The sequence below is a fragment of the Peromyscus maniculatus genome, chromosome 6 (genome assembly GCF_049852395.1).
Source record: "Peromyscus maniculatus bairdii isolate BWxNUB_F1_BW_parent chromosome 6, HU_Pman_BW_mat_3.1, whole genome shotgun sequence".
Classification (NCBI taxonomy): domain Eukaryota; kingdom Metazoa; phylum Chordata; class Mammalia; order Rodentia; family Cricetidae; genus Peromyscus; species Peromyscus maniculatus.
Window position 1 is genome coordinate 111310319 of NC_134857.1, and position 12673 is coordinate 111322991.

General features: G+C 45.6%; 1 protein-coding gene across 3 annotated transcripts in view; it reads left to right on the forward strand.

Moving 5' to 3' along the window:
* Positions 1 to 11377, forward strand: part of Papss1 (3'-phosphoadenosine 5'-phosphosulfate synthase 1) — a 119902-nt gene extending 108525 nt beyond the window's left edge. For all 3 annotated transcript variants that reach the window (XM_006970368.4, XM_076574984.1, XM_042279945.2), the window contains one exon: positions 10680 to 11377. In XM_006970368.4, coding sequence (XP_006970430.1) covers positions 10680 to 10818 — 139 coding nt within the window. In that variant the 3' untranslated portion in view covers positions 10819 to 11377. The remainder of the gene's footprint in view (positions 1 to 10679) is intronic.
* The last annotated feature ends 1296 nt before the right edge of the window (positions 11378 to 12673 follow it).

Consider the following 12673-nt stretch of genomic DNA (forward strand, 5'->3'; position numbering starts at 1 on the left):
ATTATGATAAATGGTATCACTTCAAAAGGTGATTGAAATCTAAGTAGAAAGGACAAAGGAAGGTGAAAGCAGTCTGGGTACAGTCTTAACCTTTCGTGGTTAAATTTACGTAGACCACCAGTCAAAGAGCTCGACTTAGTCTGTGGGGAGACCTGCCTATCAGCAGTTCTTTTGAAGACCCCCCTGTCTCAAGCTCCTAGGACAAGGGCCTTCCTACAGACCTGTAAGCCGCTTGGTGGCAGAGGCAGATGGTGGGGTGCGGTGCTTTTTGCTTCTTACTCCAAGTGCAGTTTGTTCAGTTTGTGTACAGCAGTCTCAACCTCCCTTTTCTGAGAACGGTGGTGGACTTTGTTTAGTGAGTCACACAGAGGCAAGGGTGAGCAAGGAGAGAGAAGCAGAGCCGTTCTGCCAGTCTGTATTCTTTTAGTTTAGAAGAGTTTCTGTGTTGTGGCATTAAGAACTGAGCAGGGGCCTGCAGTTGGTTCCATGGGTAAAGTCCTTGCTGTGCAAAGCCAGGACTGGACTTGGATCCCCAGCACCATGTGCAGAGCCTGGTGTGGCGAGGCTGCATGGACGGCTCAGCATTTGAAGGACGGGCACTGCTCTTGCAGAGGACCCGACTGTGGTTCTCCTCACCTACAGCAGGGGCCTCATAACCATCTATAGCTCCAGCTTCAGGGGATAGCTGACACTTCGGGCTTCCATAGGCACCTGCATTCCAAGCACATACCCACATACAGATACACATTCACATCCATGATTAAAAATAAGTCATAAACAAAAGCCTGGCACGGTGGCATGTACTTGTAACCTCAGCCTCGGGGAGAGACACAGTCAGACCCCTTGTGTTCCCCGACCAGCTCAGCCTTTTCTTCAATCAGTCCCAGGCCAGCAGGAGTGCTCATTTCAATCAGCAAGGTGGATGGCTCCTGAGGAATGACATCTGAGCTTGATCTCTGGCCTCTGTGGCCTTGTGCACATCCTCATGTATCCGCACCTGCAGCTGCATACACACTAGTGCCCCTGACACGTGTACACACAGATGTGTGCACATGAAGGAAACCAAGCAAAATAAAAAAGCGCCGTGTTTATTCCTTTCCAGCTCCTGGGCTGATGTGTTCTGTCCCTGTGGTCCCTCTGCGTGGCCAGCTGCTTTCATCACACACAGGGACCCTAGATCCATCTGTATGCAGTTGATTAATGTGCTTCTAAGACCCTTGATAACTTTGATGTTTGGCTAAATCTGCGTAGTGCTGCTTTAAGTCTCTCTTTTAATCATTTAAAAGCTAAATAATTACATCATTTCTCATAAGATTTTCCAGAGATGAATTCTATGTTAGTCACATGAGTGGCTCATTTCCTTGGAATTTTATTTTTTTTTTTGAGTTACCAAATCTTAATAAGTTGTAACTTGGGAAGCTTTAAAAATGCCTTAGTTTTTCAATTTTCTGTATTTGTGTTCAAATATAATTAAGTTGATGGGAATATGTTGGAAAGTGATTAAAATTTTGTGGAAAGGCGATCGTCTTTGATGTAGCGAGAAAACAGTTATTAATTATGCACATATGAACTTGTCCATGTTTGATTAATGGACATTACTCAATGCCAGCTTTTATGTAATTAATGATTTTGTAGCTTTTGGTTTGATTGAATACTAGTGTAAGACAAGGCTTAGGAAGGAAAATTCCCTGAAGATTTCCGGCAAGATAATTATTGATAGGAATTATGATAGAGTCATCTGTTTACATTTAGGAAGTCGAGGAAGCTGTGTTAGCTTTAGAAGTGACTCAGAGAGACTGAGCTGTCGGATTTCAGTCCCATTACAGATATTAACAACTATTAGGGAATCTTTTTTTTTTCTCTTTTAAAGTAAATATTTATAATCTGGGTAGACGAATGCAAAATTATTTAGAGTATAGAAACACCATGCTCAATAAAAGAAGAGGGCAGGAGTGAAAAGTGCCCATGGGGCTGAGTAAATGAAGCCATCAGAGGGTAAATGTGCCTGCTCTGGCATCATCACATCTTAACAGGTCTCTGCTGTTTTCAATGGTAGAGTATACATACTTTAACTTGTGTACTGCCAGAGAGAGTATTTAATGGGCCATTAAAGGTGCCCCTCTCACCATCTAGAAGACATTCCCTTACCATCTAGAAGATGCCCCCTTACCATCTAGAAGACGCCCCTTTACCATCTAGAAGATACCTCCTTGCCATCTAGAGGATACCTCATTATTTAGAAGATGCCCCTTACCATCTAGAGGACACCTCCTTACCATCTAGAGGACACCTCCTTACCATCTAGAAGATGTTCCCTTACCATCTAGAAGACACAGTCTGGTTGTTGGCTTTGGAAACAATGACTCTATGCCTCCTTCAAGGTGTTTGTGGATTTCTCCTTTTGTGTACTTTCACTGGTGAGCCTATTTAGTATGATAGTTTTTGAAGCTCTGACTCTTAAACCTTTATATCAGTGTTCCTCTGTTATCATCAGTTTTCTGTTATTAAAATAATAACTTTTGTATAAAACAACACATGTAGCTGGTTAGGTGTCCCCGTGCCAGGCCAGGCTCTTCTGTGATGTCTCTGGAGTCTTTTCCCATGGTGATCCTTGTCAGCAGGAACCTGGAGACAGAAGCTGATGCAAGAGACCATGGAGGGATGCTTCTTACTGGCTTCTTCCCCATGCCCAGTCTGCTATCTTATAGAACCCACAACCACCAGCCCAAGGATGGCCCTGCTGACCATGGGCTGGACCCTCCATATCAATCACTAATATAAAAAAATGCCCTACAGGCTTGCTTACAGCCTGATCTTCTGGAGGCATTTTCTTTTCTTTCTTTTTTTAATTTAAGAATTTTTTTTTATCCATTTCACATACCAACTACAGATCCCCCTCTCATCCCTTCTCCTGCTCCCCTCCAGCCTCTGCCTCCCCCCTGACCCCCCATCCCCTCCTCCAGAGGGGTAGGGGCTCCTATGGGGAGTCAGCAAAGCCTGGTGCATTCAGTTGAGGCAGGACCAAGCCCCCTGGAGGCATTTTCTTAGCTGAGGTGCCGTCCTCTCCGATGACTTGGGCTTGTGTCAAATGGACATAGACCATTGGCACACTGTGTGAGGATGCAGTGTGAGCACCTGCTTCATGCTCCTGCTGCCCGACCTCTTTTCCCTGATGGACTGCACCTTGAGTTAGGAGCCACAATAAGCCCTTGCCCCTTAAGTCACACTTGTCAGGGTCCTTCGTGACAGTGACAGGAAAAGAAATGGAGGCACAGTTGCATAGAACATGGAGGTCCCTTTTGTTTTACCTTCAGATCCTGTCTTGATGATGGAAGTAGTGTTTGGATGCTCACCTCTTCCTTTCTTGCTACACAGTCTTTGCTGTGCACAAGCCCATCTGTTTGGGTACTGGGAGCTGTCTTTCTCAGTAATGCTCAAAATGCTTTGTGTTTATTAGCAGTAGTATTTCTCTTGTTGGGTTGGGTGGTCGCTTTGTGTTGTGAGTGTAACTATTCCCAGGATCTTACACCCTCCCCCACGTTAGTCTTTTTGGTCGCCATGAAATGAATCCAGATGAGACACACGGAGTGTGGGGTGGAGGGCAGGTGGGGTTGCTTGCAGAACACTGGAAAGCACTCTCAAGGGCGAGAGTGTTCGGTGCCCAGGGATGAGTGTGCTTAGGTAGGTTTTATACAGTTTCTTGAACAGATGGCTTTCTTGGGGGCATTTTCCTGAGCAGGTGATTGACCGCCCATTTGGGAGAGGATACCAGTGTGTCTTTTTTTATTTTTTTATTTTATTTTTTAAACAGAAAGCTTCCTGCCAGATAGTGATTTTCTACCCTCTTGGTAATTCAAAAATTGCTTCTTCACAGAGGCAGATGCAGCTAAGATCCTATCCCATTGACTAAAAATCATGTAACAGAGCCAATTAAAAGTTAAAAAACAAAACAACCCACTAATGTGTAAAAATAGCCAAGGCCCAGCTCCTAGCAGCTCACAGACGCTAAGGACCCAGGGTGGGCATGGGGTTTGACTCTGGGTTAGGCCCCAGGTACTTGGGAAATCCCACATTTCCCAGCAGCTTCAGCAGAAGCTGCAGACCCAGGGGTGGACCTGTGAACTCTGACCTGGGATTAGTGCAACATCGGATTCGAATGTCTGGGAGGAGCTCTTTTATAGACTTTATGAACTCAGGTGCTGGCTGGGATGTGACTCAGTAAGTCATGAGTGACACCCCCACTTCAGTCCACAGCACTTTAACAATAAATAAATGACAGTTTAAAAGAGTGAGGTGCTCGGTGGAAAGCTTAAGTTAAGAAATTTAGATTCAAGCTGGGTGTAGTGGGCCTTTGATCCTAGCACTGGAGAGGCAGAGGCAGGTGGATCTCTGTGAGTTTGGGGCCAGCCTGGTCTACAGGGTGAATTTCAGGACAACCAGAGCTACATAGTGAGATCCTGTGTCAACACCTCCCCACCAAAAGAAAGAAATTTAGATTCAAAATAATTAAATCTCGGTCTCTGTCTCTCTGTCTCTGTCTGTCTCTCTCTCTTTGTGTGTGTGTGTGTGTTGTCTGTGTCTGTATAACTGGGTGTGGGTATGAGTGCAGGTACAGACATCTACTGGTGCACATGTAGAAGTCAGAGGACAGCATCGGGCCTCACAGAGTCCTTGCCTGTCAGCCTTGTCTGAGACAGGGTCCTTTGTTGTTCTGGTCAGCACTGCATAGCCAGACTGACTCTCAGGAGCTTCCACGGACTCTCCTGCCTGCTTCCCATCTTGCCACAGGAGCTCTGGAATTAGAGGTGTGGTCTGTCTCCTGGGGCTTCTTTATGTGGATCTCAGAGTTCAAAATGAGGTCCCCATACTTGGGCAGCAGGCACTTTGTCCACAGAGCCACCTTCTCAGCCGCTGATTAAACTCATGCATTTCATCTAGTCTTTGGTTAGAAAATAATAAGAAAAAATAGTAAAATTGTCATGTATGATGCTGTCCAGTGCCTTTTAGTCTCTGAAAGAAAGCCACAAATAACTGTTTATCTGGTTTTGAAAAGATCATTTTAAATCATAGTCTTAAGAATTCTTAGTGTTTTGATGTGTTATAAATGACCTGCTTTCAAGCTGGATGAAACATTAATTAAAATAAAAATAATTAGATCCACTTACAAGTCACCACCATTAGTTTTATTTCTGTCAAGAGAACAACTCTTCTGCTCGTCTGAACTGCTTATCTAGTTTGAATCCTGAGAATGCTGGTGATTCGAATTCGAGCCTTCAAAAGACACACCTGAAGGTCATCTGCTGACCTCAGTCTTGTCTGGGAGAGTAACTTGTCCTGGTAGCTCTGAAGGCCACATATGTGGGCTGAGGGACAGCAGATGACTGGGAAGATTTACAACCGTCAGCAAGTGGCCAGAAGTCATCGTGCCTTGGAGTTCTTCAAGCTGCTGGCCACATGTGGTCAGTGCGCTCATGGCCACATGTAGGCCGCTAGCTCTTGGGTTCACTCTGCCCTCCCCGATGTCCCAACTCTTCCTTTTTTTTAAGAGTTAGCATTCTGTCTGCTGTTAGATTATAAAGAATCTGTAATCCAGTGGCTTTGAAAAGGAGAAGAAGAAGAAGAAGAAGAAGAAAAAAGGCAAGCGTACTTGGGTTTTCTTTTTTTCTGGGTTGCCTTGGAGGATTAGCTTGCTAGTGTTATGAAATGACCCGAATTAAAACTGCTCTGTAGTGAAAGTGAAGGGCCTTTTCTATTTCTGACAGATTCCTGATTACTCATAGGTAAAGTTTTAGAGCTAATTTTAGATCATTCTAGAAATTTCTTAGATTCTATTTGGTGGAGTTTTTTCTGCAAACCCATCCTATTGTGCAACTCTAATTTAGTTGTAGACAGTGACTTGAACCTGGCTTCTGATAAAAAAGTAAAATCCTTATGTAACAGAGATAGACGTGCAGGAATGGGCCTAGGGCAATGTGTTTTCCATAGCCGGGGTGGAGAACCACCACCATGTGGAAACAGAAACTCCCATCCCATGAAATGCAGGATGCCTGGGGCATGCAGGGCAGATGGTATGAAATGGCTTCAGAAAGAGGTGCCCAGGGACCTTGGCTTAGGAATGCAATTTCGGAAGGAATGCAAGGAAGTCTGCATTTCAGACATTTGAGCTTTCTGGGAGGAGGAAAGGACTTAATTGGTCTGGCTTTTTTCCTTTAATCACAAAGTTCAGGCAGAGTCTTCCAGGAGCAGCTTGCTCCCTTACTGATCACCAAGGACCAGCAGTTCATGTGTATGACTTGAGCTCTCATTCCTGGAAGTAAAACTTCAATTTTACAGGAGCGGAAGCCCCAGGGCCATTGCTTTCCTCGGGGAAGTCTCTTTAGGGAACTGAGTAGCACTCCCAGGGAGTGGAGACAATCCCTTGCCAACTGATTCTCAGCCACACTAGTCTTATATCACATCCTGGTGAGCTGGCTTAGGTTACATTGGAAGGTATTCTCCGGCCTGCAGATGGTTGAGTGTGTGACAGATTCACCTGTGTGGACAGGTGCTTGTGGCCCTCAGAGACCATGGTTTTCTAGCTCCCAGTGGTCGCTCTCCCCTGTCTCCTGCGCATCACTCACTCCTGTTCCTCTTTGTTAAAGCCTTGTCCTGGAGCCCCCACCCACTCTCCTCTCCATCCCTTGCCTCTGTTTCCTGCCGTTGCTCCCCTCCTTTCTTTCCTTTGTCTTGTTTTCTTCTGCCTGGATACTTGTGAAGACTTCCCGCTCTCACTTAAAACAGATCGTGCCCATGTAGGCCATTTCTGTGATTTGTCCCTTTCCTTCATCATCCTGGATTAGTTCTTCTGCTAAAGAAAATTTGAATTCTGATTGGCCAGTGTGGGTTTGGGTGGTTGCTTTTGGCCTGGGTCCCTGGTGGCTCTGACGTTTTAAGAGGCCTTGTTCCTGACGGCCATCTTGGTTCTCTTCCCCCCCCCCCCCCCCCCCCAGTGCTTTTACCTACTGCCGAGTCTGTCTTCTTGTGAGAGCTTATTTGCTCAAATTCACTTTTCATTTTAGTATTATAAGTATACAAATTATGTTGTCAATGTTTTTTAGTTTACAGAAGAAAGGGGAGGACAAACTTTATTTATTAGCCATGGAAGCCAACCCATTTAGAGGCCAGTACTTTAAAGTTGCCATTTTTTTTTAAATTTATTTTTAAGTTTTTTTGTGTGTGACTGTTTTGACTACATATATATCTGTACACCACATGCCTGGTGCCCATAGAGGCCAGAAGAGTGTGTCAGATCCCCTGGAGCTGGAGTTTCATGCAGTTATGGTTGTGAGCCACCCTGTGGGTGCTGGGAATTGAACGTGGGTTCTCTGAAAGAGCAGCCAGTGTTCTTAACCACTGAGCCATCTCCGCAGCCCCTAGCTTGTCTTTTCTTACAAGACATTGAATGCACAGAAGTGGGAGGAAAACCCCACACTTAAGCTGGTTCATTTTGAAGCAGCATTTGGTGAATGCTTCCTTTTCAGGATCATCTTGGATCATTTTCTGGTCATTCAAAAAAACCCTCCACTCAAGATGAGAGGTCTTAAAATACGGGGTCCATTGTGTGTAGCCTCTGTCTGTGTAGCAGTGCTGGAGAAGCAGAAGAGCATGCAGGATACTGGGAGCACAGGGTGAGACAGTGCCTCCGTTAATGGTTGGAAATAGAACTGTAAAGCATCGGTGCTGGTCCTCTTGGCATTGCTTGAATGAGTTGGACTGTTTATGTTCCCATTCTGTAAGTGGAGCATTCTAGACCCAAACCCACACAGGTCTCAAAGGGGAGCGGACCTCTCAGTGTCACTGTGTGGAGTTGGGTTGTCTCAATGAGCACAAGGTAGAACTAGGCCTAGGACCAAGGGCCAGGTGGTCTTCGGAATGGCCAGTTGTGGTGAGGAGTTGAAGTCGTCCTGCCAGGTAGAGCTGCTGCTTAGAGGCCGATGGGAGGAAGACTGTGGCCAAAGCCCCCGTCTCTGTGAGCAGTCTTGTCATCGAACCCACACATTGGGAAGCAGACGCCACAGGTACAGTGATGACTAAGAAGTTCCGTCTTTCTTGTCTGGGGCACCTGCTTATGAGAAAGGCCAAATATCTGAGGCTAGGAAGATGGCCTGCCAGGACCGCCCGCCGCCCCCCCACCCCCCACCCCCCGCGCACACACACACAACACACACACAGATGAGGCCAGCAAGGTCTGCAGGAAGTTAAATCTGAAGGGGTTATAAAGGAATCATTGTGGAGGATCCTACATGTAGATAATCCAGATTTAGATAAAAAGGAAATGAGAAAATAGCTCAGATGAACCCTGACATTTGTCAATCTTAGGGCCACAAGAGTTCAGTGTGGAGCTAGGCAGAGTCCCTGCGTTTGCACACCGCCTTTCGCTGCTCCGTATTTGCCCAGCATTCCCTGAACTCCTCCCGTGGAAAGATAATACAGCATTTGACTCCAGTCAGTAAACGTTCACTGTCTGTGCCCTGTGTCTGTGGCACTGTTCCGAGAGCCTCTTTCCGGCCCGTGTTTGAAGGGACAGGGTGGGGTGAGTAATGGCTGTTGTGACCGTATTAGGGACAGCATGCTGTGCAGCGTCCTAGTGATCAGCTTCTCAGGGAAGATGTCCAGGTAACTGAGGCGTCTGCTTAATTTAAGGTTACAGTACTTGATTTAAAATAACTTTAGAAATTCTAACTAAGTTTTATTCACTATAGAAATCATTACTAATTATCTGTAATGTATGTATTTCTTTGAAATAGGATCTCCTTTTGTAGCTGTGGCTGGCCTTGAACTTGTGGCAACTCTCCAGCTTTAGCCTCCAGAGTGCTGGGATGAGTGAGCAGCTACTTTTTATCTCATGGACAGATCTCGTTTCCTTTTGTCCCTGGAAAGTATCTTACTACTGATAATGCTGTATGCTGTTTGATTTTGATGATGTTGACGGTTGATAATCACAGCGGGAAGCCGAGTGAGCAGGGACATAAGCACCTGTGATGTCATTTCTGGAAGGGACATAAGCACCTGTGATGTCATTTCTGGAACTCACCGGCTCTGTTGCCTCTCATTCCCTCTTTTCTTTCTCTGCATTTTGACAGAATTCCAGTATCGGTGTGAACTTGAGCCACTATAACAAAATACCCTGGTCTGAGTGGTTAAATGAGGGCTGTTTCTCATAGGTGTGGAAGCTGGGACATCCAGGATCCAAGTGTGGAGGATTAGGATCTGAGGGCCTGAGCTGTTTGCAGGCGGCCAGCCCCTTTCTTGCTGTGTCTGTGGATGGCTGTGGGGATCCCGAGTCTCTCTTGGTTTGTTAGTGTGTTAGTCCCACCTGGGATCTTGCTCTCATGACCTCTTCTAAGTCTCGTCATCTCCCAAAAGCCCCACCCCCTACCGCCATCTCACTGGGAGTTAGGTCTTCAGTGTGAACTTGGGGGACACAGACGTTCGTTCTGTAGAAATATCGTTGGTAATGTGTGATAGCCTGATGATTGCATTTGTAACTGTTAATTACATCTTGAGTATCTTATCTGATGCTTACTGCCATACTCTAGTCAGCAGGTGCTACCTTATCTAGGACACGGTGACAGAAGAGACCTGAAACTCTTGCTAGGTCTAATCAGCTTTCTGAGTCCGTTCCGTGTTTGAAGGAAGCAGGTGAACTGCAGATAAACAGCATGGGTTGTAGCCGTAGATGCTCCGAGCTATGGTCTAAAGACCTTCATGTGTTTTTGTGTGTTTAAAAGACAAGGAAGCCAATTTTCTCTTTGGTATCTCATCCAGAGACAGTGTTGATGGTTACTGTGTGTGTTGCGTCATGTCCCAGAGGCATTTCGACTTCCAGATTAAAGCTTTCTAAAATGTTTTATCTGGGCCAGGCAGATTCATCTTCGAGTTTCTAAAGAATAATAAATGAATCCAGGACTAGAGAGATGGCTCAGTGTTTAAGAGCACTTTCTGCTCTTCCAGAGGATCTGGGTTTGTTTTCCAGCCCAGCCTACATCAGCCGCCTGTAGCTCTAGTTCAAGGGGATCCAGTGCTTTCTTGTGGCATCTGCAGGCACAGCATACGTGCGCTGCATGTAGATGTACTCAGGGACTCACACATGCACGCTAAATACATGAATCTTAAACGCTACTTCTCACAGCATTTCCCAGGGACAGGGAAATAGGATGAGGTCAAGAACGGGGGTTGGGAGCTGCCCAGGGAGCTTGCAGTGGCAATTCCCTGACCTGAGTGGTGGTGATCTGGAACTGCACGGTCACTCAGAGAGGAAGGAAAGCTGAGGAAGCCCATCATGGCAGCTCATCTCGGTACCGTTACCTCATTGTAATAGCTTGCTGTGCTGGGCAGGATGTCCCTGTCGGGAGGGGCGAGCTGTCAAGGACACGGGATCTTCCTGTGGTATGTTTTATAATTTTCGTAAGACACTAATTGATCTCTATAACAATTTCAGTTAATATTTTTTTGTCCTAGTTCTGAAACAGAAGAATGTCCAGTTGCCGTGGTGGTTTTTGCTCAGTGACCAATTAGACATTAGATGGCTGTTTTTTCTCACTAGTAATCTGACGTGAACTGGAGGAACAGATGCCCCTTAAATATTCCTTAGTCACTTTGTGAAACAGTGAAGTGACTGCCTTTTCTCTCTTTTTCAGCCATGAAGACTTCGAGTTTATTTCGGGAACGCGGATGCGCAGACTGGCACGGGAAGGCCAGAAGCCTCCGGAAGGCTTCATGGCTCCCAAGGCCTGGACTGTGTTGGTGGAGTACTACAAGTCCTTAGAGAAAGCGTAACCTGCTGAGCCGGGCATCCTGCCTGGGACACAAGGCTGAGTGACAGGGGACCACACAGTCACCGACAGCATTTCTCTGCGGTTGTGTCCGTCTGGACACTTCCTAAAAACAGACCATTTTCCTCCGTACATGGGTTTTGGTCTGCCTTTGAATTCTGTTTTGAGCTAGTGCAACACATCTCCGGTCTTAATGTGTCTTTTCCACTTACTGTTAATATTCTTACAAGACGATTTTAAAAATCTTGCCTTTTTATATTGTATTTATGCTTCTGTTTTAGGATTTTTCCAAGCTGATTTATTAGTTATAACCAGTAATACACACATCATCTAGCTTTTAATTCTTTAAGAAAGGAGTGGGGGAAATCACTAAACAGTAAACTTGGCTAGACTTTGGGGAATTTTACAAAATATCTGTAGCAATTAGTTTTTTTTTTATTTTACATTAAAAATGTAAACTGTTCCCTCCCTTGCACCCCAACATGTTGAGGTATTCTTGCAATCTGTGTTAAGTGCTGAATGAATGTCTTGAATGAATAAAATTAACTTTGGAGGGCTTCTTACTTATGTTTTATGTACATACACCCTCTCCTTGTGAAAATCCCTGGCAAAGGGGGACTGTGAAACATCTCTGATTTCTGGGGTCTGATACGCAGCTCCTGATACTGTGGTCTTTGCTGAAGTTCTGCAGAGCAGGAACCCGTACTCCATAATCATGTAGGGAAATGATAAAGAATCCTTAGTCAGTCTGGAATCTCAGTTCGGCCATATACGTCTCCAGTATTCTTATGCAGCAGGACTGGAGTGGCAAGAGAGTGTCACTGCTTTGTAAGCTGTGGCCACAGTGTAGGCCATAGCTGCCTGAAGTCAGGGAGGCTGGCTCCTGCTCTGTGCTGTTCATTCACGTGGACAGACATCCACATGGACAGACAGGGGCTTTGCTTACCTTCATCATTCATACTGTGGTTGTGAGGCAGTCTAGAAAGACGGAAAATTCTGGGAACGTGAAAAGAGGCGCTCTTCACAATCAGATTGAAGCCTCTTGACAGAAGAAAGCAAGAATTCCAGCACAATGGATAACTCCTGAAGACCCCAGCCCTTCCGAGCTACGCACCTGCAGTTTTCTAGGCATTTCACCAGAAAATGGGTTTATAGGGAAAGGACATGTACCAAACCCCTTGCACAAACCTGGTGGCTTCTGGTTTTACCTTATAGAATTATAACTCTGTCAAAGACATCTCCCGAGCCACCCTATAATCTCACGTACTGAAAGAGAAAAAAAAGGGGGGGGGGGTGTTCAGTAGCTTTTAGAGATTTGAGAACCACCAAGATGGCCTATCTGGCTCATGCTAAGACAGTTAACAGTGGCTGTCCCTTGAGGGACCCATACCACACTTGGATATGTCCTTCTGAACTCTCTTGGAGAAGCTTACATCCATGCACCCGTCTCTGCCACTGAGTATGTCTATGGCAGTGAGAGGTTTCGAAGGAAAACAGCATAAAAACAAGGTGCACATCTAGCCATGGCGCCACATGCCTTCAGTTCCAGACTTTTAGGAGGCCGAGGCAGGTTTGCAAGAGTAACAAGTGAACCTAAACCAAAGCAAGACCTTGCCTCAAATATCACACACAGGCTCCGAAGTATTCGGGTTCAGAAGAACCTGTGTTACCTGATGTGTCAGTGGGGCAAAGCTGATCTCACAGCCCCACTCACATGTAGTGAGTTGGGAAAAGACTTCTGTCACAGGAAGGCCAGCAGAACTGCCAAACTTCAAAATAATGTTTACCGTCAACGTTTTTAAAAGTTAAAATTCAGGAAAAAGGTACTTTAAAAATGTCATTCATAAAATAGCACTGAT